This window comes from Theropithecus gelada, chromosome 15 (assembly GCF_003255815.1).
Source record: "Theropithecus gelada isolate Dixy chromosome 15, Tgel_1.0, whole genome shotgun sequence".
Taxonomy (NCBI): Eukaryota; Metazoa; Chordata; class Mammalia; order Primates; family Cercopithecidae; genus Theropithecus; species Theropithecus gelada.
This window is the reverse complement of record NC_037683.1, coordinates 8,740,083-8,764,585: the sequence shown is the minus strand read 5'-3', so window position 1 is coordinate 8,764,585 and position 24,503 is coordinate 8,740,083. Positions and strand designations below refer to the sequence as shown.

The 24,503-nt window shown below is 49.4% G+C and overlaps 1 protein-coding gene across 1 annotated transcript in view; it reads left to right on the top strand.

The window, feature by feature from the left end:
* The window catches only part of GPR107 (G protein-coupled receptor 107), an 83,418-nt gene extending 59,005 nt beyond the window's left edge, over nucleotides 1–24,413 (top strand). The window contains 4 exon segments of the mRNA XM_025360754.1: nucleotides 9,133–9,182; nucleotides 11,516–11,599; nucleotides 12,663–12,784; nucleotides 19,307–24,413. Of these exon segments, the coding sequence (XP_025216539.1) occupies nucleotides 9,133–9,182; nucleotides 11,516–11,599; nucleotides 12,663–12,784; nucleotides 19,307–19,403 (353 nt within the window). The 3' untranslated portion in view covers nucleotides 19,404–24,413.
* Nucleotides 24,414–24,503: the final 90 nt, after the last annotated feature.

The window sequence follows — 24,503 nt, the reverse complement described above, 5'->3', positions numbered from 1 at the left end:
TCTCACCTGTAATCCCAGCACTTCAGGAAGGCGAGGTGGGTGGATTGCTTGAGGCCAGGAGATTGAGACTATCCTGGCTAACAGGGTGAAACCCCGTCTCTACTAAAAATACAAAAAATTAGCCGGGCGTGGTGGCGGGCGCCTGTAGTTCCAGCTACTTGGGAGGCTGAGGCAGGAGAATGGCGTGAACCCGGGAGGCGGAGCTTGCAGTGAGCTGAGATCACGCCACTGGACTCCAGACTGGGCAACAGTGAGACTCTGTCTCAAAAAAAAAAAAAAAAAATTAACCAGGCGTACGTAGTGGTGCACACCTGTAACCCTAGCTATTTGGGAGGCTCAGGTGATCTGCCTGTCTCGGCCTCTCAAAGTGCTGGGATTACAGGCATGAGCCACTGTGCCTGGCCAATGTGTGTTTTTTATTAAGCTGGTTTAATACAGTGATTTTAAATTTCTTTAATCACCAAAACCCTCTTGTCATTACTTTTCGTTAGCAGATTGCACTGTATTCCTGTAATGCCATCAACCGAGTCACAGCTTCTGATCAACATTATGAAATAATCCATTAACCAGTGGTACCACTCTCAGTTCATTTAAGCTATACCCAAGAGCAGAGGCCTCTCATATCATCCTGCTGAGAGGCAGTCTTGTCTTGGACACACTGTCAGGCTTTTTTTAGGCCTTTAAAGTGTTGGGAATCTAGTACTTCAGGGGGCCCACAGCCTGCCAGAGGACCTGGTTAGTGGTCTGTGGTGGCAGACCCTCCCTGGACCTGCCGGGCCTGGTTCTTCTGCCTACTGGTGTTAACATGCATGTGCTTTCCGTGTGCCTTGAGACATTGTGAGAACCACCAGCTCTTCTCAATTGATGACTGCAGTATTTAGGGAAGGTCAGAGTCTCTTGCTGAGAAGGTTCTGCCTGCTATTAACCAGCCTTTGTCATCAAGCATTGGGAAGTCTGACCTTCATTCTTGCCTAGCTCGCTGCTGTGATTGTGTGCAGTGGACAGGAGGGGTGGGCGGTAGTGTGCGCCTCAGCCCAGCTGCAGCATTGTGTCCCAAGTCTCACTGGCATAGCTCACAGCATTGCGGCTGCAGGTTGCCACTGGCAGAGAAACAGGAGAGACTGACGGGAACTGAGTCTGAGATCAGCATGGCCCTTTGCACACCATCCTCTCGCAGGGCCTTTGGTGCACTGTGGTTCTAGAATCGAAGGTAAATAGGAGCTGGAAACCTAACAGGCTTGGCAGCAGAGGTCTTTGTCAGAGCTAACTCTCCTGGTGGTGTGTGTGGTCTTTAGTGCTCTCAGGAGCTGTTTCTGCTGCTTTCATTGATGCTTTTTATCATTTAAGATATAATTTTGTTTACAATAATATGCACAGTCCTTAACTATTCAGTTTGATGACTTTTCATATCTCCTGGGTCATCGCTTCAAATGTATATTGCAAATGCTTTTTGTTTGTTTGTTTGTTTTTTGAGACAGACTTCTGCTCTTGTTGCCTAGGCTGGAGTGCAATGGTGCGATCTCGGCTCACTGCAACCTCTGCCTCCTGGTTTCAAGCAATTCTGCCTCAGTCTCCCGAGTAGCTGGGATTACAGGCATGTGCCACCGTGCCTGGCTAATTTTTGTATTTTTAGTAGAGACGGGGTTTCACCATGTTGGCCAGGCTGATCTTGAATTCCTAACCTCAGGTGATCCGCCCACAGTGCTGAGATTACAGGTGTGAGCCACCATGCCCGGCCAGAAATGTATTTTTGATTCATTTTCACATGACTCAACATTTTGAAGATCAAAGAATTTCATTCTCTGTGTAGTTGTTCTTGGCCACTCGCAGCCTTTCCCATACTTGCTCCTGATATGGTCTTTGAGTGGGATTAGTGGGATCTTTTCCTAGTGGAGGCCAGAGGACAGCTCGTGAACTAAACCCTCCCCAGAAGGGACATTTCAAGCCAGTGTGGTCCCAGGTCAGCCCGTGGCCTGCGTCCTTTGGTGATTGAGGGAAGCTGTTCAGCCAGACTTTCAGGCCTGTGCCTGACCACAAACGGGGGATGCTCCTCTGTCCCCCATGCTGAGCAAGCTGAATGGAGCCCAGGACGTAAGCAGATTGTGGAAATGCTGAGACTCAGAGTAAATCTGAGGTACTCTTAACGCCAGCCGGGCTGTCCATATCTTTATGTCTTTAATTTTTGTGTTTGACTCAAAATTCCCTTTGACGCACAGCAGAGAGGAAGCAGACAATGAGGATGAAGAGTAGGTGGGGGTGTTTCTAGGCTCTGAGGCTGTCTTGCACTCAGGAAAGGATTGTTTTAGAAATTTTTCACCCTTTAAGTGGCTGTTGTGGGCCTTTGCTTCTGTGTGTCCCATAAATCATGTGGTATAAACTCCTTAGAAAGGATTACTGCCTGCTCTTGGGCATTGCCCAGCCTTTTGAGTCATGACTGCCTCGTCCTGAAGTAATCGTCCTGAACTGTGTCGTCCTAAAGTCGCTAGTGGACTTTAAGGTTATGAACTGCCTGTCACTTAGCATGAAGCGTAGGTGTTAAGAGCTTGGTCCTTGGAGGGAGGTGGACTTGAGTTTGCGTATTGGCTTCTCCACTTACAAGCTGGGTGACTTTGATCATTTACTAAACTTCTCCAGGCCTGAATGTGTCAGGCCTGCTTCCCGCACAGAGGCCATTGTGAGATGAAGCATGAGAGGTGCCCACCCCAGCCCCTGGCACATGGTGATGACTCAGTTGATGGCAGTGACCAGTGCTGTTGTTTTTGTCCTTGTCACAGTTCCAGGATCCTCCTGGGAAGTCAGCTGGGAAGGAGGGGATAATCTGTCTCCTTGCTGGCCTTCTTAGTTCCTCTTTCACTTAGAGGGGAGAGGGGACCACCTAGGGCAGGGGCAGCGCCTCCTGTGCACTGTGGGGGGCGTTGCTCTTCTGTTGCTGAGTCAGGGAGAGAATTGACTTGTTGGGCATTTGCAGGGGCTGTGGTATTTCCTGCCTCAGTGGGCACTTGTCCTGTTCTCATCAGTAAGAAGGATTTACCAGAATGGAGTGTCATGGTCATTTTCCTGAGAGTGAGTTGGAGGTAGAGGAACCCACAGGACAAGAGGCCAGCCTTACAGGACCCCCAGGACCAGGTGGACATGACACCCTCCCCCACCCCCATCTCCTCCTTCCCTTTCCCCTGCAGAGGTTTCAGAATGTTCATAGCTGGGCCTGATTCCATAAGATGAATGGGGGTGGCCTGGGCATCTATACTTAAAGCTCTTCGGGTGATTCTGTTGTTCACCCCCATTAAGAACCATTGCTACAAAGGAATTCTCCTACATATGAGGAGTTCGATGCCTGGAGACGGAGGCGGCAGGCCAAGGGCAGGCACACCAAGCTGGGATGGGGCAGGGCTGGAAGGCAGGCCTCCTACCTGGGGCCTTGTTTCTCTTCCTACACTCATTCTTCACCATATTTGCTGCTCCTAATGGTGAGGTCAGAAATAGCCCGCCCAGCCTTGGTGAGCCTCCACTCCCACAGAAGCCCAACACCCAGCCTGCCACAGTCCGGTGAGCAGCAGGCTGTCAGTGTTCCTAAGTCAGGGAAATCTTTGGAAGAACAGTGGAGGGAGGCGTGGGACCCCAGGCTGCAACCTGCCGCCTGGCTGCTCACTGCATCATGCCGGTTTCACCCTGCTCGGAGCGGGCTCAGCCCCTGCTCGGCGTCCTGACTCATCCTGTGCATATGGCAGCGCTGCTTGTAGGAGAGCCCAGGCGCCCTGGCAGCCCCCAGGTCCCCATTTGTTCTACTTTTACTTACTGGATTCTTGCCAGAGGTGGCAGCCGCTGTGACTGTATATGCTACATTTGGTATTGGGCTAATCCTATATGATACAAACACTGTCATGGCAAGTAGCCAACTGCTCACTGCGAGCCGATTGCTTTCTGTGTACTACCCCATTAATTCCCCCAGCAACCCCAAGGGTGGGTATCATTACTCCTGCCTTAACAGGTGAAGAAACCGAGGCCCAGAGAGGGTTAGCTGACTTATCGGAGGCCACACAGGCAGTGAGCAGCAGAGTTGGAATTTGAACCCAGGATGTTCAATTGTGCAGGGCCGAGACTCTTAACCCCCCTGCTCTCCTTTTTCTTACTCCACGAGTAAGCTTAGTCCCTGCCTCTGCTGCTTCAGCTGTGACTGGAGCTCCAGTGCAAGGCTTGGGAGCCTCACCCCTGCCAACTGCTATCCGATAAAGGAATGTCTTACACGTGACTGGAAATGATGGCATCACCACTGGTGGGTTTTTATTTTTAATCTCTCTGTTTGTTTTACTGAGACAGGGTCTCACTCGGTCACCCAAGCTGGAGTGCAGTGGCACAGTCAGGGCTCACTTTGGCCTCTGCTTCCCCTCCTACTTCAGCCTCTCAAGTAGCTGGGACTACAGGCATGTGTCACCATGTCCAGCTGATTTATGTTTATTTTTAGTAGAGACAAGGTCTCCCTATGTTGCCCAAGCTGGTCTCTCCCTCCTGGGCTCAAGTGATCCTCTCGCCTCAGCCTCCCAAAGTACTGGGATTATAGGCGTGAGCCAGCCTGCTGGGTTTTGGAAACAACGGTGAGCTCCGCTTATTCTAACTACATTTCTCAAAGATAGCACTTGTCCCCAAGGTCCATTTGTCAGTCTTAGCACCTACATGGCCTGGCATCTGCACCGTGGTGATGTTTCTTCATCAGTCCCCATGTGGGGTGCACAGGCTCATTTATGGAGTGGCTCATAGCCTACCTCCCTTCAGAGGGTGTCTTGCCTGAGCCTGGAGGATGTGACGTGGTGACGCATGATGCCAGGGAGGTGCCAGGCGGAGCACCTTCCTCTCCTTTGCTCTCACCCCACCCTGGGCCTTACTTGGTTAAGACCTGCAGTGCCTTAACCTCTTTGCTTTCTCTCGGTCCCCTCCCCATCCTCATTTCCTTCCCTGTGAAAGGACAGACCCGTCAGACTTTACCTTAAAGATTCTCTCTGCTGTCTTCAACTTCATTACCTTGTTGCTCTTCCTTCTTTCCTAGCAACCACTGAGGTGGGATCAGCCTGCTGTTCACTGCCCCATCCACTCTTTGATTGCTCTACATCGATGGACATCTCACTGCCTTTTAGAGGGGCCTCTGCAGACTCAAGGTCTTTGACCTCATTTGGGCTCTTCCTCTTTTTTCTCTTCATCCTTCCTCCACGGAGGGATTGGTCTCAACATCTGATCATGGTGTTGTCTAAAGCCTTTGGGAGGCTGGTTCAAAGGTGGTTGTGGCTCCTCTCCATTGGTTTTTCATAGTTACAGATCGAACTCCTTGTTCTGCTCTTTCCCTTCTTCTCACTGCTGCAGTTGACTAGTCTAAAAAACAAAAACGGGCTGGCAGGGTGCCTCATGCCCACAGTCCTAGCAGTTTGGAAAACAGATGGGAGGATTGCTTGAGCTCCAGAATTCGAGACCAGCCTGGGCAACGTAGTGAGACCCTGTCTCCATAAGAAGTTAGCTGGACGCGATGGTGTGCGCCTATAGTCCCAGCTGTTTGAGATCATGTAAGCCCAGCAGGTTGAGCCTTCAGTGAACCATGATCACGCCACTGCACTCCAGCCTGGGAGATAGAGTGAGCCCCTATCGCAAAACAAAACCCTTCAGAGCAGGAGTGTCCAATCTTTTGGCTTCCCTGGGCCACATTGGAAGAATTGTCTTGGGCCACACTTAAAGCACACTAACACTAACGATAGCTGATGAGCTAAAAAAGAAAAATAAAATAATTGCAAAAAAAATCTCATAATGTTTTAAGAAAGTTTACGAATTTGTGTTGGACCGCATTCAAAGGTGTCCTGGGGTGCAGGTTGGACAATCTTGCTTTAGAGGTTCCCTGGGACCCCCAAAACCAACGAGGAGAACAAGTTCAGTCTTCTGTGTGTTACTGAATTTTTGGCTTTACTCTTAGCCCTGCCCTGTTTCCTAGGCTGTGCACAGGCCAGCCGCTTTGAGCTACTTTTCGTTCCCTGATATGTGCAGCTCTCTCACCTCTGAGCCTCCACACCTGCTGTTCTCCAGCACTCTCCGCATTGCCTTCTAACACTCTGGCTCATGGCTGAGCTGTGTTCAGGCCCTTTGAGAAACCCTCTCTTTCACCCCTTTTCCCTGGTCTGGCTTGGGAGCCCGTGCTTACGCCTGCCAGGGCACCTTGAAACCCAGGAATGAAAACATGACACCTCTGTCTGTCTGATTTTCTTAGTGAAGCAAGGTAGGAGTTTCCTTTGTCAGGACCTCAGCAAGCAAAATTCAGGAGAGACTTTTAAAGCATTTTTTAATCATTTAAACCGTCTAATTGTTGGTGCTGTGAAGAATCGAGTGTTCATGTGGAAGAGGTGTTTGGCTGGTTTGGGAGGGCCACAGTTCCGGTCGTGTCGCTGGTTCTGTTAGGCAGAGTACAGTATGAACTGGTCATTTCATTGTCCCCTGCCGATGGGAGCAGCAGGTTTGCGTCCAGAGAGGAACACAAAAAGTTCATCCCAGAGGGTGAAGGTTAAAATCCCTGGGAGCACTTCATTATCCATATCTGATGCTTCTCAGTTCTCATGTCTTGTCCTCTGTGAAGGCCTTCCCATCCCCCAGGGGAGGAGGAGTACCTGATCGCACGCCCGTCGGCAGTGGCTGTGTGTACATGTCACTCAGTGAGTGCATAATTTGTGCTTCAGTGCCCTTCTCTCCTCACAGGATGGCAGCTGCCCCAGGGGTAAAGGCTGCAGCTGTCGTGTATACTGCTGTATCCCAGGGCCTGGCTCAGAGTCAGGGCTTGGTGAGTTTGTATTGACTGAATAAAAAAGAGATGAGGCCAGACGCGGTGTCTCACACCTGAATCCCAGCACTTTGGGAGACTGAGGCAGGCTGTTGCCTGCCTGAGCAACATAGTGAAACCACGTCTCTACTAAAAATACAAAAATTAGTCGGGCGTGGTGGCGCACACCTGTGGTCCCAGCTACTCAGGATTCTGAGGATCACTTGAGTCTAGGAGGTCGAGGCTGCAGCGAGCTGTGATTGTGCCACTGTGCTACACCCTGGGTGACAGCAAGACCTCTCAAAAAAAAAAAAAGAAAAGAAAAAAAGAAATGATGAGAACCAGAGAGATTTAATTTTTAAATGTACTTTTTGTGTTGTTTTTTGAACTGGGTTCCTTATATTCACCCAGCCTGGAGTGCAGTAGCATGATCTTGGCTCACTGCAACTGCCACCTCCCAGATTCAAGCAATTCTCCATCTCAGCCTCCCGAATAGCTGGGATTACAGGCGTCTGCCACCATGTCTGGCTAAGTTTTGTATTTTTAGTTGAGATGGGGTTTCACCATCTTTGCCAGGCTGGTCTTGAACTCCTGGCCTCATGATCCACCTGCCTTGGACTCCCAAAGTGCTGGGATTACAGGCGTGGGCCCCCATACCTGGTCTTTTTTTTTTTTTTTTTTTTTTGGAGACAGAGTCTTGCTCTGTCACCCACGCTGGAGAGTGCAGTGGCGTGATCTTGGCTCAGTGCAACCTCTGCCTCCTGGGTTCAAGCAGTTCCCCTGCCTCAGCCTCCCAAGTAGCTGGGATTACAGGCACCCACCCGGCTAATTTTTGTATTTTTAGTAGAGACGAGATTTTGCCAAGTTGGCCAGGCTAGTCTCGAACTCCTGACCTCAGATGATCTGCCCTCCTCAGCCTCCCAAAGTGCTGGGATTACAGGCGTGCGCCCAGCCTATTTCTCTTTTCTTTCCTTCCTTCCTTTTTTTTTTTTTTTTTTTTGAAACGGGGTTCTACTGTGTTGCCCAGGTTGGTCTCAAACTCCTGGACTCAAGCAGTCCACCTGCCTCAGCCCCCCAAGTAGGCAGCATACCTGGCTAATTTTTAAATTTTTTTTTAAAGAGACAGGGGTCTCACCCTCTATATCCAGGCTGGTCTCAAACTCCTGGGCTCAAGGGATCCTCCCATCTTGGCTTCCCAAAGTGTTGGATTCCAAACAGATATGAGCCACCGCACCTGGCTGAGATTTAATTTTTTCAAAATAACAAGACTGCCAGAGAGGTTGCCAGATAACAGATAAGAAAGCTGCTGTGATTTTGCGTCTTCGGATGTTGTGTGCGTGCCTGCGTGAATCCACTGCAGCCCCAGAGGCAGGTGTTCTATCTTCTCAACTGTGAGACTTTCTGAGTGTCCCTCATTAATGCACTGGGTTTCTCAGAGGAGGTTCTTGTAGATTCTGTTAGTTGATACTCATCTTGAAGATAATTTAGGATTACAGGAATTTCTTTTGGAATCCTAAGCCTGATTGCTCCTCCCTGCCCGTCAACTCATCATGAGCCCAAAGGAGGAAGAAGAGGAAATTTGAACCTTCACCACCCACGGTCCCATTCTTAAACTGAATCAGTAATTGAATGCTATTAAGCAAAATTAATTTGCCTCCTGCAGGAAGGTTTATGATGAATGAAAGGATTGCTGATCTGGGAGGGAGCCAGGCTTCCCTCTACTCATCAATATTTCAGAGCCATAGGCAGTGTCAGGAAGGTAGCTGTCCTGGCTCAGCTGACCTTGAGCATGCATGAAGGTAGGATCCAGCCAGGAAGGTACTGAAAGGGCTTATTACAAGTAGCTTAATGATAACTTCAGTGAAATTTGCAAAATGCACCTGTGGGTTAATTGAATTTACACCCTCAACTAGTGGGAAGCTCCCCCAGATGGTTCTCTGGGACCAACCTGAGACTGGTCCCAGTGGAGGTCACAGCTCTGTGCAGAGCTGGAATGTTTAATGCTGGCTCTCTGGGGGGAAAAAATTCCTGATTTGTAGCATCTTCCAATTCCTGTGATGTCAGTATACTCCCACCATAGCCAGGTTACAGCTGCTGACCCTTGGGCGGGAATCGCTGGTGCAAGCCAACTCCAGCTCACGCCTGTGGCTGTGCTGCTCCCACATTTTTTTCCTGGTGATTGGCGGAGAGCCTGCCCAGCAGACTTGATTCCAGATAGATGGATGTGCCTCTGAGTGGTCCTCATCTGCATCAGAGGTGGCCTCTTGACTGAGAGGGTGTCTGAATGAGGCTTGCTTTTTAAAATGAGAAGTTAACGAGCTCTTCATTTTGTTCTTTCTTCTCTCTAGCTGCTATTAACTTAGCAAAGCTGAAACTTTTCAGACATTATTACGTCTTGGTAAGTAAAAAAAAAAAAATCCTTAATCTATAAATAAAATCAATTCAAGGAGTAGAGCAAATGAAGTTCCAAAGAATTGGTGAAAGCACAAGATGTGCCACCTAGAGCTGAGCAGGGTGGCTTGCTTTTTTTTTTCTTATCTTTTTATTTTTTTCTTTTTTGAGATGAAGTCTAGCTCTGTCACCCAGGCTGGAGTGCAGTGGCGCAGAGATCTTGGCTCACTGCAATCTCCACTTCCCGGGTTCAAGCAATTCTCCCTGCCTCAGCTTTCCTGAGTAGCTGGGATTATGGGCACCTGCCATTACACCCAGCTTATTTTTGTATTTTTCGTAGAGACGGGGTTTCACCAAGTTGGCCAGGCTAGTCTCGAACTCCTGACCTCAGGTGATCCACCTGCCTCAGTCTCCCAAAGTGCGAGGATTACAGCGTGAGTCACTGCACCTGGCCAGTGTGACTTGCTTTTTTGATTTTTTTTTTTTTTTTTTAAAGACTGGATCTCTCTATGCTACCTTAAGATGGACTCCAACTCCTGGGCTCAAAAAGATCCTCCCACCTTAGTCACCTGAGTAGCTGGGACTGCAGGTGCACGCCACCACGCCTGGCTTTCATTTTATAAAATCTAGTTGTGTCTTTTAAAATAGGAAATTAAATATCTGAGTTACATTTTTTAAATTTTTTTTTATATTTTATTTTTAAGATGGAGTCTCACTGTGTCGCCCAGGCTGGAGTGCAGTGGTGCAATCCCGGCCACTATTTTTACTCATTTACAAAACTGGGATCGCACTATCATGTTCTTCTGCAGCCATTTTTGTTTTATTCATTTAAAAAATTATTGGAGTATCAGCCGGGTGCGATGGCTCCCGGCTATAATCCCCACACTTTGGGAGACCGAATAATCCCAGCACTTTGGGAGACCGAGGTGGGTGGATCACAGGGTCAGGAGATCGAGACCATCCTGGCCAACATGGTGAAACCCCGTCTCTACTAAAAATAAAAAATAAAAACAAAATTAGCTGGGCGGGGTGGCTCATGCCTGTCCAACATGGTGAAACTCCATCTCTACTAAAAATACAAAAAAAAAAAAAAAAATTAGCTGGACATGCTGGCGCATGCCTGTAGTCCCAGCTACTTGGGAGGCTGAGGCAGGAGAATTGCTTGAACCCGGGAGGCGGAGATTGCAGTGAGATGAGATAGAGTGCCACTGCACTCCAGCCTGGGCAACAGAGCGAGACTTCGTCTCAAAAAAAAAATTATTGGAGTATCTACCTCTCTCTTCTTTCAGATTTCCCTGCAGAAAACTAGTTACATGTTGTGGTAATAAATTTTCCTTAAGAACAAAAAAATAAGACAAGTTTTTTTAAAACCTAAAAACAGGACTCTGATGGACATGAAAAGTTCTATCAGCTAGCACCAAAAGACAGAGCTTGTTAGGAATTGTTAGGATCATAATTTCTTAGACTGTATAAGGTACATGCCTCCCAGAGTTAGTTTGCTTCCTGAGTCTTGAAAGAACATTGCTAAGTCTTTCATCTGTGAGTTTGGCATTGTCACTTCGGACAGTTCCTTTGCTCAAGCAAACATCAGACTTCAGTGGTAGAGAGAGATGCAAGAGCAGACACTCCACTTAGGGTGGATTTTTTTTTCTTTCTTTCTTTTATTTTTTCTTTCCCATGGATTTTATATCATCCACCAAACAGGCACAGGTCATCACAGAACCTCTCTTGTTGCGTGCAGTGATAATGAGTGGTCCTTGGCCAGCTGAGCTTAGTCCCCGTGCACAGGCCATGCTCTGGTGGCCAGCACATTGAGTCCTTGTCACTGCAGGGAGAAATTAAGGCATCCTGTCTTGCTAGAGAACTTGGTAGTATTTGTACTTCTGTGAGTGTGGACCTTGAATGCTTGCAGCATCTGCCAGAGAAGAGGACAGAAGCCAGTAATTTCCCTGTGTGGCTTTATTTTGCTCTCACTACTGGTAAATATTCCTCAAAGCCTGAGAATAAGCAATACAATCTGTGGAGAGTGAAATCAAGGCCTTCTGTCTGTGGATAGGGTGAGGAAGGGTTAAGAACAGCCCTACTGAAGTGTCCTGTGCTCCCCGTGGGTGTGGCTGTTAGCAATATCTTGGTCACCTGGAGAGTGAAGACATTCAAGTGTAACTAGCAGAGTAGCCGTGTCTCTCCGCTGCATGTATTAATTCACACTGTAAGTGTCACATACTTTTCTTTGAGTGATTCTGTTTTCTGTTTCCTAGTTCATTTGTGAAAGCAGATTGTTAAAGTGGTGTCCTGATTTTCCTGTTGATTTGATTTCCTGTTTCTTTCCTCCTCATACAGATTGTGTGTTACATATACTTCACTAGGATCATTGCATTTCTCCTCAAACTCGCTGTTCCATTCCAGTGGAAGTGGCTCTACCAGGTATGCTGCTCACAGGGCAGAATGCCAGAGAATTTATGCCTGAGGATAAAATCTTGAAGTGTAACTTAACAGTTGTTACTAATTTGTCTGGGAATGACCACGAAGACCTTCCATCTCTTTTTTTTAATTAAAATTTTTTTTTTTTTAGTTTTTGAGACAGGGTCTCTGTTGCCCAGGCTGGAGTGCAGTGGTGCGATCTCAGCTCACTGCAACCTCCACCTCCCAGGTTCAAGCGATTCTCCTGCCTCAGCCTCCCGAGTAGCTGGGATTATAGGGATGAACCACCATGCCTGGTTAATTTTTGTTTTTTTAGTAGAGATGGGGCTTCGCCATGTTGGCCAGGCTGGTCTCAAACTCCTGATCTCAAGTGATCCGCCCACCTCGGCCTCCCAGTGTTCTGGGATTACAGGTGTGAGCCACCACGCCCAGCCTCCTTCCATCTCTATAATTGAGATGATCTGTTTGTCCAGAAATGCTGCTGGATTCATGAGGAATCTGAAAATCATTGCATTCTTGATTTTAGTTTTCAGTCTTAAAAGTCTGAAGAGAAAAGCCTCAGGCAGAGAAAGATTTGCCCTGAATAATTGGAACTTAGATGAGATGTGGTCTTTTCCTTTAGTTACAGGGCTTAGAGTAGTTAGAAATCAAGACTGCCCTTCTTCTTTGCCCATTTTATTATTTCAGTAATAAAGTATCTTTGCAATAAACTAGAACCAGTTTAACTACTAGAGTAGGCACCAAATGACTTTTTTCTTGAATAACTCACTTTGTGCTGTAGGCGCTGTAGGAGGAAGTGGGTGTGTAAGGAGCTCTTAAAAGCTCCCCACGAAGACTGGGTAAAGCAGAGCAGAGCGCGGCCTCTGAAAGGTCATCCCTGGGCAGGACGCTCCTCGTTTAGGCCTCGGCAAGTCTCAGGAAAATGCCCTCTAGCAGGAAGTGGCATTTGAGTGAAGAACCAGCAAGTGGTGGGTTTTGGGGGATATGTCAGTTCATTGAGTTGCGCTGCTTTCTGAAGAACAGTTTTGCTAATCTCTTTATTTTGGGGTGGTTTTTAAACTTGCAGCTCCTGGACGAAACGGCCACACTGGTCTTCTTTGTTCTAACGGGGTATAAATTCCGTCCGGCTTCGGATAACCCCTACCTACAACTCTCTCAGGAAGAAGATGACTTGGAAATGGAGTCTGTGTAAGAAATCTTTCTTCCCTCTTCCTTAGCCCTGACCCCTTTGCCTAACTCAAAGCAGCGCAGTGTGAATCGGGCCAGCTGCTCTCAGCATTTCGTGGCTCTAGGGGTGGTTCCTCTATTTTTAGCAGAAGGAATGGACACTGGAAAGGGACAGGCTGTCTGATTTGGTTTGAAGTACAGTATCTGCCAAGCCTTGCTGGGTCTTGTCAGGGAAGATGGAACTTGCCATTCCACTAAGCATCATTGGAGCCTGCTTTCAAGAACTCAGTGGCAAGAACTTAGGAATATCCATGGCCAGTTCACGAGGGAGAACAAGGAGCCCACTTTCTGTCAGGCCCGCCATCGGGTGCTTATGTCTGAAAATGGAATCTTCTGAGTCATCTCTTAAGTCTGCTAATGATCCTCAGACATCCTCTATCGTCAGATAACTACGCGCCTTTTCACAGCACAATGACTTTGACCTATATCTGAGCACTAATAGGGGCTTTTCTGAGTCACAGAGTGAGTGACTCTAGGGTCCTATTTTCTGGGAAAGGGCGATCATTGTCTAGAAAAATGAATAGTGATTAAGCATATTTGCTTGTTAGCTCTGAAATTTGATAAGCCAGGTCAATTGCTGTGTTTGATGATTAGCCTAAGGCAGAGTTGTCCCTTCTTGGTTCACTGGTATTAAGTGTTCTGCCCCCAGCCCTGGCAGTCTTTGAATTCTTCCCAGTTCAGAGGCTGAGACTCGGCCCATGCTAGGCTCTGCTTGGCTGTCAGCGGGTCAGGCAGCATGAGACAGCTCTCTGTGCTCTGCTCCATGGCAACAGTAAAGGAAGGCAGGTCCTGCCAGTGGGCTCCAAACAGCATCTCCCATGCAGAGGAAGAAACTCCTCCTTCTAAACAGTGGAGTGGAGTGCAGGAGGACCATCAGCTGTGCCTTTCCTAGTAGTAGCAGGGTCTGAGCAAGCGTCTGTTGGTTGAAGAGGCACACATGTGTCAGGCTGGTAACCAGCAGCATCAGGAAATAACCTAAAACATGGTGTGTTTATCATTCCCCTGCTGGGAGGCTTTAGCTTCGTCCAGCCCCGTAACACGGGGTCTTTGGGTGAGAGTGGCTGGGTCACAGCATCGTCTCCTTTACTGCACTGTACTCCACAGTGGTAATGGGGGCTTCCCGCTTCCCACATCCTTTCCCTCAGCCATTACATCTTGGAATCTGGATGCATTATGAAGGTATTTTTGTTTCATGGCAACAGTTTTTTGAAAATTTTGTTTTGGCACTTGTTTTCTCTCTGACAGTGCGGCCCACGCGGCTGCTCTCTGTGCAGCCATTACCCCACCAGGCCTGATGCAGCTTCTCTCTCTGGGCCTGGGAATGAGGGCACCGTCCAAAGTAACACTGACTTTCTCTCTGTTTCCCCGTCTGTGTCTTTGACCATCTCTCTTTAGGCCTACCAATTTTGGCACAAGAAGTTATCGGTAAATAATCAGCAAGTTAAAAAGTATGGGGTGCAGTTTCAATTATCAGACTTGGTAGCTGCCTCCTAGGCTGTGGGCATCCTTAATAATCTGAACTACTTCTGTCATCTTGAGGAGTGAGAGTGGAAAGAAGTGTTTGGTGTGGGTTCCTGGGCCAGGAGGTTTTCTCCCTGGGGTTCCCATTCCAGAACGCCGTCCTCATTCATGGCTGCTGTTCACCTTTTACCACTCCCTGCATTCTTTCATGTGGGCAGAAAACGAACGTGGAAATGGGAACTGGAGATTAATAGAATTGTCTCACCACGAGGTCTCCCCGCATTTCCAGTCCAGAAAACACTTTTTAGTTATAGAAATGGATGTAGCAGCTGGGTGTGGTGGCTCGGCCTGTAATCCCAGCACTTTAGGGGGCCGAGGCAGGTAGATCACGAGGTCAGGAGTGCACCCTGGCTAACATGGTGAAACCCCATCTGTACTAAAAATACAAAAATTAACTGGGCTTGGTGGTAGGCGCCTGTAATCCCAGCTACTCGGGAGGCTGAGGCAGGAGAATCTCTTGAAATCAGAAGGCAGAAGTTGCAGTGAGCTGAGATCGCGCCACTGCACTAGAGCCTGGGCGATGAAAGTGAAACTCCATCTCAAAAAAGAAAAAAAAAAGAAAGAAAGAAATGGATGTATCCATGGACCACTTAGACCCAAGCCACATTCGACTGCAGTCTTGTGTGGCAGAAGGAACCTGTGTCCCATTCGGCACTTTGGTTGCAACTACAGAGACTTGGGGCTTTGTGAGGAAAGGGGGTTACCGTTTAGATGTCAAGGAAAGAACGCTTATCTGTGGCGTAGATTGCTGCTCGGATGTTGGCCCTTCAGCTGTTCGGCCTCTTAAGTGTTGGCACCAAAATTAGGACACCTAGCGAGGTGCCTGTGACGCTGCTGAAGCCCCACCGCGGCGTGTTCCTGCCAGCGAGGCTTTTGGGTGTTCACCGGAGCCAGCTCTCTCTTCTCACTGCTGCAGAGCCTGAGCTGCCAGGAGCGTTGCGGGCGCCCTGTCTGCGGGGGGCTAGCCAGGTTTCCTCACGCCGTGGGGGCCCCAGGTGTCCCTTCAGCCTCCCGGAGGTTTGCTGGGAGAACAGGATGTAGCGCCCACCCCACCCTGGGCATCTGCCATCAGGTTTCTTCCTCTCCTTGAGTTCACTTCTGCCACTCCCAGTCCTGGCCACACACTGAAGCTCCCTGTCACCCGCCCTGCCTGTGACAACCTCCCACACGCCCTTGCTCCCATTTTCCCTCTTCTCCCAGGACTCACCCAAGCCCAGGGTTGCCTCTGCTACCCCCTCACTGCCCCCGGCCCCTCCTGAATGCCAGGTCCCCGTCCTTCTGCTCCGTGTCGCCTCAGGAGGCACACTCTTACTTGAAGCCGCACTCTTTTTTTTTTTTGAGACGGAGTCTCGCTCTGTCGCCCAGGCTGGAGTGCAGTGGCCGGATCTCAGCTCACTGCCAGCTCCACCTCCCGGGTTCACGCCATTCTCCTGCCTCAGCCTCCCGAGTAGCTGGGACTACAGGCGCCCGCCACCTCGCCCGGCTAGTTTTTTTTGTATTTTTTAGTAGAGACGGGGTTTCACCGTGTTAGCCAGGATAGTCTCGATCTCCTGACCTCGTGATCCGCCCGTCTCGGCCTCCCAAAGTGCTGGGATTACAGGCTTGAGCCACCGCGCCCGGCCTGAAGCCGCACTCTTACTGTGTCACACCAAGCTGGCCCCTCCCAAGCGTTCCCTACAGGCCTTGGTGACACGGACATCTGCCCAGTCTCCCACAGCCATGGCTGAAACACCTCCCTCCTGCTCAGCCCGTGCGGAGCGTCCTGTAGGCCTCACTTTGTGCCTGTCACCCATAGCCCCACCCTGCCTCTTTCTCTGTGCCTGGGCTTTGTGGTGGCTGACCTCTTCACTCCCGATCCTCTCCCCTTCCTGTCCATTCTTTTATTCCCCTGGAGACAGGGTCTCACTCTGTCACCCAGGCTGGAGTGCAGTGGCACTATCACGGCTCACTGCAGCCTTGACCTCCCCGGGCTCAGGCAGTCCTTTCACCTCAGCCTCCTTAGCTGGGACCACAGATGAATGCCACCATGCCCAGCTAATGTTTTTGTATTTTTTTGTAGAGATAGGGTTTTGCCATGTTGCCCGGGCTGGTCTCAAATTCCTGGGCTTAAGCGATCCTCCCGTCTCCACTGCCCAACGTGCTGGGAATGCAGGCATGAGCTGCCCTGGGAATACATGTGTGCCCGGCCCTTCCTGTCTGTTCTCCCAGGCTCTAGAATCACCTGTAGAGTGTTTTTGCTGTGCCAGTTTCCTGGCCACACCCCTGGAGACACTGATTCTCACCTCCTTGTGCTCAGGATTTATGCTTTTCTCACTCCCTAGGGCAGCCTGAGCAGGAGGCAGAACTGAGAACCACTGGAGTAAGAATCAGGGCCATCCTTGGGTGACCAGGCAGACTGGCCCTGGACAGCCCTGCCGTCCTGTGTCCGCCCCTGGCTCTCTCCCTGCCTCTCTCCTTCGCAGACTGACTGGAGGTATTAAATATATATACTGTAGGCTGGGTGCAGTGGCTCAAGCCTGTAATCCCAGCACTTTGGGAGACCGAGGGAGGTGGATCACCTGAGGTCAGGAGTTTGAGCCCAGCCTGGCCAACATGGTGAAACCCCATCTCTACCAAAAATAGAAAAATTAGCTGGGCATAGTGGCATGTACCTGTAATCCCAGCTACTTGGGAGGTTGAGGCACAAGAATCACTTGAACCCAGGAGACGGAGGTTGCAGTGAGTCGAGATGGTGCCACTGCACTCCAGCCTGGGTGGCAGTGAGACTTCATCTCAAAAACTAAAATCAAAATATGTATACCCTGTGAGTACTTAGCACTCTCTGACTGCCCCAGGAAATGTCCTGGGTTTTTCCTTCATGCTTTTTGCCTGTTATACTTCTTCTTTTTGGAAACTCCTCTGACTTCCTCCCACCCAGCTCCTCCACGTCTCATGACAGGCTTCCTGGCTTCCCCAGTTCCCCAGCAGAGGGGATTCTTCTCAGCCGGAGCCATCACCGAACCCGGTTCCCAGCACTCCCGTCTCTGCTGGAAGTGGCTTTGCAGTGCTGCTCTGGAAGACCATCTCTTCTCCTGGGCTGTGGGCCCGCTAAGAGCAATAAGTCCATTTCTTTTTCCTCTATGACCTAGCATGAGGCCTGTCTTGAAGAGTAAAAATTGTTTTCTCTCTTGGCCCACCATGTGGAAAGGAGTATTTTCTTAGAGAAAGAGACGGAGAAAATGTTTTTTCCCAAGTCTGCTGTCAGGCCCATACCCGGGTCACAGTGAATGTGCTTTGCCTCTTAGAGTCAACGTGCATTGAACTCCTTGTCGTTTTTTAACAAGATGCAGTAACCATAGGACAGCTGTGTGATTACTGGAATGTTTCTGGAAGACATGGGGTCGCATTTCTTTGTAGTCTCAGTCGCTGTGGAGAGGCACAGGGGCTGCTGTGTGGCTCGGGACAGGGGCTTCTCTGGCTCATGCAGAGGTCCTCCCTCCTGTGTCCCCGTCTAAAGAAGGTCCCTTCAGGAGCAGCCCTGTGCACATGGATCCCTCCTGGGGCAGGTGTCTTCCTAAAGAGGCCAGGCCTGAGACACAAGCCAGCTGGCAGGAAGTGACGCTGGGCGGCTTCAGCTGAGGCATTTTCGTCTTAGGGGATGCTTTTAGACTCACGTACAGCATCTATGGGATCTGGCCATACACTTTGTCCCAACTTTGCCATAAGTACAAATAACCTGTGAGTCTAAAGGACTTATTTGAGAAAGGTCCCGGCTGGGGGTGATTCTTTGAGCCTAGGCATGGTAGCACCATGATGGCAAAGAATGAAGAGACAAAGAAGAGGGGAAGGGAAGTTTTCTTCCCTTACCCCATACAACCATTTACTTACCATGAGCTCCAGCTGCATGCACTCTAGATGGGTCACATATACGGCCACTGTGTCACCATTTGTAGGGGAAGGGGTTAGGTAGTTGGCAGAGGGATGGGATGGGTCCTTGGAAAGAGTCTGTTGAGTTGATTGATTGAATTTATTTTACTGATGAGGAAATTTCTTTTGGTCCACAGTGGGGGAGCATAAATCCTCATTGTTTCGTAGTGTGCAGGGAAGATGCTGGGCCAAGTGGCTTTTGACACCCAGTATCTCTGCCTAGTTCTCCCGCTACTCACAGAGCTGCCCACTTCCCTCATAGACCAGCTCACCTTCTGTGAGGCAAGAGATTATCCTCTCGAGATGGTGGGGCCTGTGCATGTGATTCCGTCTAATGGAAAGGACTGCCTTGCTCAGCTCCTCATGCCCCATGAGACCAGCGATCTTCCATTTTTAATTCTCGAATTCAACAAATGGCTCCATGGGGCCTCCTCAGAACCAGGCACCAACAGACAGAGCCCTGGGAGCTCACAGAGTGGAGGCAGAGGCCACGCGCTGAGGCACAGCCACATGGCCCAGCCCCCGCCTGCAGAAAGCAGCCAGTTCTCTGTCTGTAGCGGCCAAAGAATCTTTGATCCTGGAAGGTTACCCTAAACCTGTGTTCTGTCCCCTGGCTCAGAAATGATTCATTGTGACTGGTTATTAAAAATGTCTGGTTGGCTAATTAGCTTTCTTTTCTGAATGTCCATTACGATTCAGATTTCAGTCTCATAACCGTCACTGTCACCTATCTATGCACCACAAAAATTCCGCAAGCTGTGACAAAAAGATTCATGACGATTGTAATAATGATAGCTGGTGTTTATTGATTAGGCACTCTGGAGAATCTCATTTTTCCTCATGCCAGTTCTGGAAAGTGAGAATTAAGCACAGAGAGGTCAAGTGACTTGGCCAAGGTTACACAGCTAGTAAGGAATGGGCCAGGAATCAAACTTAGATTCGCCTGTTTCGAAAACCAACGCCTATCATCAGTCCTAACCACTGTGCTGTGGCAGAGATGGCCTTTTACTAAGAGACTGTGAGATGTTCCTAATTGTTTCTTCTTTCCTTGTTCAGTGTGACAACATCTGGGGTGATGGAAAGTATGAAGAAAGTCAAGAAGGTGACCAACGGCTCCGTGGAGCCCCAGGGCGAGTGGGAAGGCGCCGTGTGACAGAGCCGACCCTGAGGATGGCACTGTCCAAGGAAACTGTTAACTTATTCATAGTCCTATTGGAGAGCGGGAGCAGCTCCTCCAGTGAACTATTGGCACCTCCGACAGTGACACCAGGGCACATGGCTGGAGCACAGTGCCGCAGAAACCTGACTTTATACTCTCTTTTATGGAAATGATCTGTGGCTGGTTCGAGGCAGCTGGATCCTCCTTCAGGCGGGAATGGGAGGGCGGGCACAGAGAGGAGGAGAGGAAGAGGAAAGGAAGAATTCATTTTTTATTTAGGTTTATTTTTTTCTTCTTCATTTGGGAGCTCTAAGGGGTATGCAGTTGTGACCCCACGTGTGGGGCAGCGTAGCAAGGACGGCTGGTGGAGGGGGAAGGAGGGTGCGAGGTATCTGTCTGAGGCTTTAGGAAATGTCTACTGAGGACCCCGGACTAATGAAGAGGGGCGGGGAGAGTGCCGTTGCCTGTTCAGGAGACAAAAATGAATGAAAACAGGTGACTTTGGAAAGCAAAGTCAAAACCCAGTTGAGGATGTAGCATCTGCTCCAGGATTCCTGCCCTCAGCATTGTCCCAGACCCTTATCCCGGATGCTTAGAGTGACCAGGACAGCAGCTCCTGCGGCCCAGTGGTCTTCTTTCCAACAGGAAAAGAAGGCTGTGATGTCACTGTCAGGGTCATGCCCTGTGGCACAGCCCAGGTGGTGGGAGGTGGTTTTCTGATTGAGATGTTGCCTGATGGATGGAAAGAAATGTATTTTTAAGTTCAAAAAGCATTAGCCTGTGGCATTCCCTGGACATCCACTCCCTGACAGCCCAGAGCAGCACCGTCTTGGCTTCCCTTCACGTTTGTGGCTTTGTGGTGTGTGATCAGAATTTTGGGGGAAATGGAAAGGAGTTTTCTTTAAGGAGCAGCTGGGGGCAGAATAGGTAGTCTTTAAGCAAATACTTAAGTCCAAGCAAATCATCCCCATTAAAAAGCTTTTCCTGTAGGCTAGTAGGATTTCTAAATAGATGAATTCAACAGACTTGGTCCCCATAGTCCAAGAGTATGTATGTGAAGAAAGTGAGCACGATTCAACAGTTTCACTCTCAGGGATTTTAGGATGGCGAAATCTTTCACAGAAACTCAGTGATTAAGTTCCCTTCCACACTTGCAGAGCTTGGCAGTGAACACAGGTAGCCACCTAAAGTGAGTATTGCAACTCAGAAAATCATCTGAATAGTGGGACAAGCTCAGAAGGTCCATTGTGACTGAGGACTTAAAAGGAGACCAAACCATGGCCCCATCAGGAAAGCTTCTTAATGCTTGGGGGCCAGCTAGGTGGGGTTGCTTCCAAAAGCTGGAGCCCACCCCTGCCTGGGGCTTGTCAGAGAGCCACCCCTGCAGGGGATCAGGGACCTCCCGGGGGTGATAGTCGTGGGGTCTGGGAGTTTTCTCACCTCTAGCTTAGAAGGGTCAGGCAGAAACCACAGGATGTGGGATCACACTCACTAGCCCAGGTTTGGGAACCCGAAAAAGTCTCCATTCAGAACATGGTTGTTTTCCCTGTCCCGTGCCATTTCATCTTCCTGAATGACTAATGAGGAAGCGGGTGTTCTTTTTCTGCGCTTCGATTCGCCATCTGGGTTCTGTACGGTGCTCTGAAAGTGCGACCTGCCTTCTGGCTCGTGTGGAGGAAGAGCGAGCGCCTTCCCAGGCCACAGCTGCTCACCTCTCGGCAGATATTTTAGGCGAGCATCCGTGTGTCTTCCCATCTTCAGGAGAAGGGTGAATGCGCCCTAAGAATTCACTCCTGGACCTTTTTAAAATTCACTCGGGACTGTGTGACAGAAGGGAGTTGGGGGGAGAATGGGAATATTTTTAACACTTTGTTTTCCTGTGCAGAAAACACAATACCAGTTTTTGCAGAAATGTGTCTCAATCTGTGACTACCAAAGCCCTCCTTAGTCCCTCCCTCAGAGGGACACATTTGCTGTTTCTCCCGCAAGCAGATGTTGTGGATGAGGCGACAGACTCCTTGGCAAGAACGAAAGGTGTGATGAAACCTCCCTGCTCGGAAGGGTCTCCGTGGAGGTGTCCTCATTTCACATGCTGGGTTTTGCAAGCACAGAAGCCAGGGAGGGAAGGAGCTAGAGAGAGGCAGGCATGTGTGTGGACAATCGCTAGAGCCGCAGCCGTCAGACTGGCACGGGAACGCCAGTGTTGAGTGTTCAGATTCCACGCGTATGTCTGGGCTCACTCACGGCATGGCCAAGTGTCTGCAGTGCTGGTCCTGACCCTTCCAGAGCAGCAGTGGACAGGTGAGATAAGACTGTTTCAGAAACAAAGATGGCCACAGCCTTCCTAACAAGGAGGTCATCTGGCCATGTCTGTATTGTAACTGGTAAAAAGGCTTCAAGTCAGACTGATGATCAAGAAAAGTTAAAACCCCAGCCCAAGATTGAGAAAGCAGGTGGTGGTTCCAAGCTTTTAAGAAAGTATTGAAGCTCTCCATCCTGTTCTGTGAGTGTGTCTTCTCTTTCTCCTTCACGTCATAGCTATAACCCACCGTTCATCTCTGCTCTTGCGTAAAGATGACCAATGGCGTCCAAAGCCAAGTGGCTTCACCAGCTGACAAGCCACCCTCCTGCAGCCTGAGTTTCACACTCCACTGGGTTCGTTGTCATGTGGCGTTTGAACGGTTAAGCCCTTGCAGTATTTCAGGGATCGGGCAGAAGATATCGGATGCACATAGCAGAGCCATTGGTGGTATTTACAGCTTCGCTTGGTACTCCTCACTGTTTCTGCCTATGCAAAATAGCCATGTTTCCTTTGAGAAATCTGTTGTGGACTGAAAGTGCTGCTGGCTGTGAAATTTAATAAAATGTGTATGTTTTGCTAGAAAGTTATTTCTTAGACAATAGGAATAGTCATTGATCTCTAAATCCTGGCTCCTAACAGTGGCTGAGGACTTAGCAGCCCATTTCTTGGCCCCTCAGTGCTTTAAAGTGTAAGTAGCACTGCATTTGATGATGTTGAATATGACTCTGGTGAATCGTAGGAAGCACTTGTGAGGAGATGCTTGCTTCAGTGTAAAAGATGCTCATGGCCTGAGTCAGTTGAGTTTTCTTTAAAGAAACCACTTTAGAGTGAAATATCCAGGGTTTCCCCGCCCCTGACATGTCCAGCCTACCAAGGCAGCACACGGCCCCGTAAGTCCACTTCGTGTAGGTGAGATTTCCTCCTGCATGATGACCTCATCACCGTCTCTGCTGTCTCTTGTCCCACAGCCTCCCTCCCTCTTCCCTCCTCCTCTGCCCTCGCCCTTCCCCCTCCCCCTTGCCCTCTTCCTCCCCCTCCTCCTCCTCCCTCCTCCACTTCCTCCTTCTCTTCCATCCCTCCTCCTCCCTCTTCTTCCCTTCTCTGCCCTCTTTCTCCCCGTGCCTATTGATCCGACGTAGGCTCATTCTGGGCACGGGCTAAAGGCTTTGGTGCATTGCAGCATTTTCTCCCAGCAGCTGTGTGAAAGATGCATTTTTCTAAGTGAAGGAGAATTTTCTCAAGAGCGTGCATACTCGTGCCATATATTACTGCTTTGGGTCATATAGGATGGTCTTCCTCCACACTAAAATGGGTGTCTTGTTTTGGTACTTACAACAGTCTACTCCAGGCACCCAGTCCTTACAGACCAAGGAAGAGCATAGCGATGCCTGTTGGAATTGCAGATGCATTCTGGCCTCCTCCCCCGTCCTGAAGCATTTTCTTCAAGGAAGGCTCTTAGAACATTAGGTAGTCTGCTGAGGTTGTTGGCCCAGCTCCATACACCCAGTAGAACAGCGGAACAACTCATGCTTCATGCTGCCAAGCTGCTGTACTTCAAAGGAAACAGATCCTAGCCCATTCCCGCACCCCTGCTTCCACACTCCACGCTTCACCCCTCTGCTTTTCTCTGACCCGCCCCTGGCCTTGTAAGACTCACCGTAAGCTAAGTCCAGGGTGCCTGTGGCCTGCGGCTTGATTCTTCCCTTTAGGATTCAGCAAGTTAATGACTTCCCCGCTAAGGAAGTTAGACTTTGACTTGATACCTCTTGGTATATCAAAAAGGTATTCATCCAGAACGCACCAAATGTTCTGAAAGAGCCGCTCTTCACTCCAGTTTTCCCTAGGGTGTTTCTGGCAGGGCGTCTTTAAAAGGCATCTACCTGAGTGGACGCTAATACTTGTCACCACCTGGAAGGTAGTTACTGGTCGGCAGGCTGAACGTACTCCAGATTGCCCAGAGGCCACTTCTGTAGCCCAGCGATGCCTCTGAGCCTCTCTGCGTGGTTTATGCTTGAAAAATAGATAATGCTTTTAGATGGCTCACTGCCAGGCCATGGGCCCCGCACATCTCAGGCCCCATGTGAGGGAGCACACTGAGATGGTGCGGGAGTGAGTGGGCATGGCTTGGCCTCGCTGCCTCAGGGACCTGTTGGGGTTCTGGCAGCAGGGCGTCTGCAGGTGGGACGGCGTTCTGGGCAGAGTCAGAACGGTCAGAATGAAACAGAACAGTGAACTCACCCAGAGGGCAGCTTATTTTGAGGCAGGGTTTTGGATTTTGGAGGGGGCAGCCGGATGAGGCAGTGAGCCTCCAGAAGGTCAGCCTTTGGAGTACATAAGATTAACTGTTAACAGGGTCCAGAAGTTGTGTCCACACGGGGGCTTTGACTCTTCAAACAGCTTTTGCAGATCGTAAATTGCATTTGCCTAGTCATGTGACCTCAAAAGAAGTCAGACATATTTAATCCAGAAATAGTTTCGTTTGAGGGAGGGCTTGCAGGTCTGTAAATAGCATTTGCTTTCCTGGTTAGAGATTGGGATGCAGAAGGAGTTTTCAGTATTTTTTTTTTTTAAACACTAATCATTGAAGAGTATTTATGTAAACATACAATGTATAATGGGTGGGGGATCCAATCAGGGTGATGTACGGGGTGAATTCTCTTGCCGTGTTGCAAAATGTGTAAAATAAAGATTATCTGGCAGAACCGTGTGTGTATGAGATCCAGGGAGTCGCCAGCTCCTGGTGCTTTCTCTCCTCCACCTTCCTCTCATAATTTTTTTTTTTTTTTTTTTGT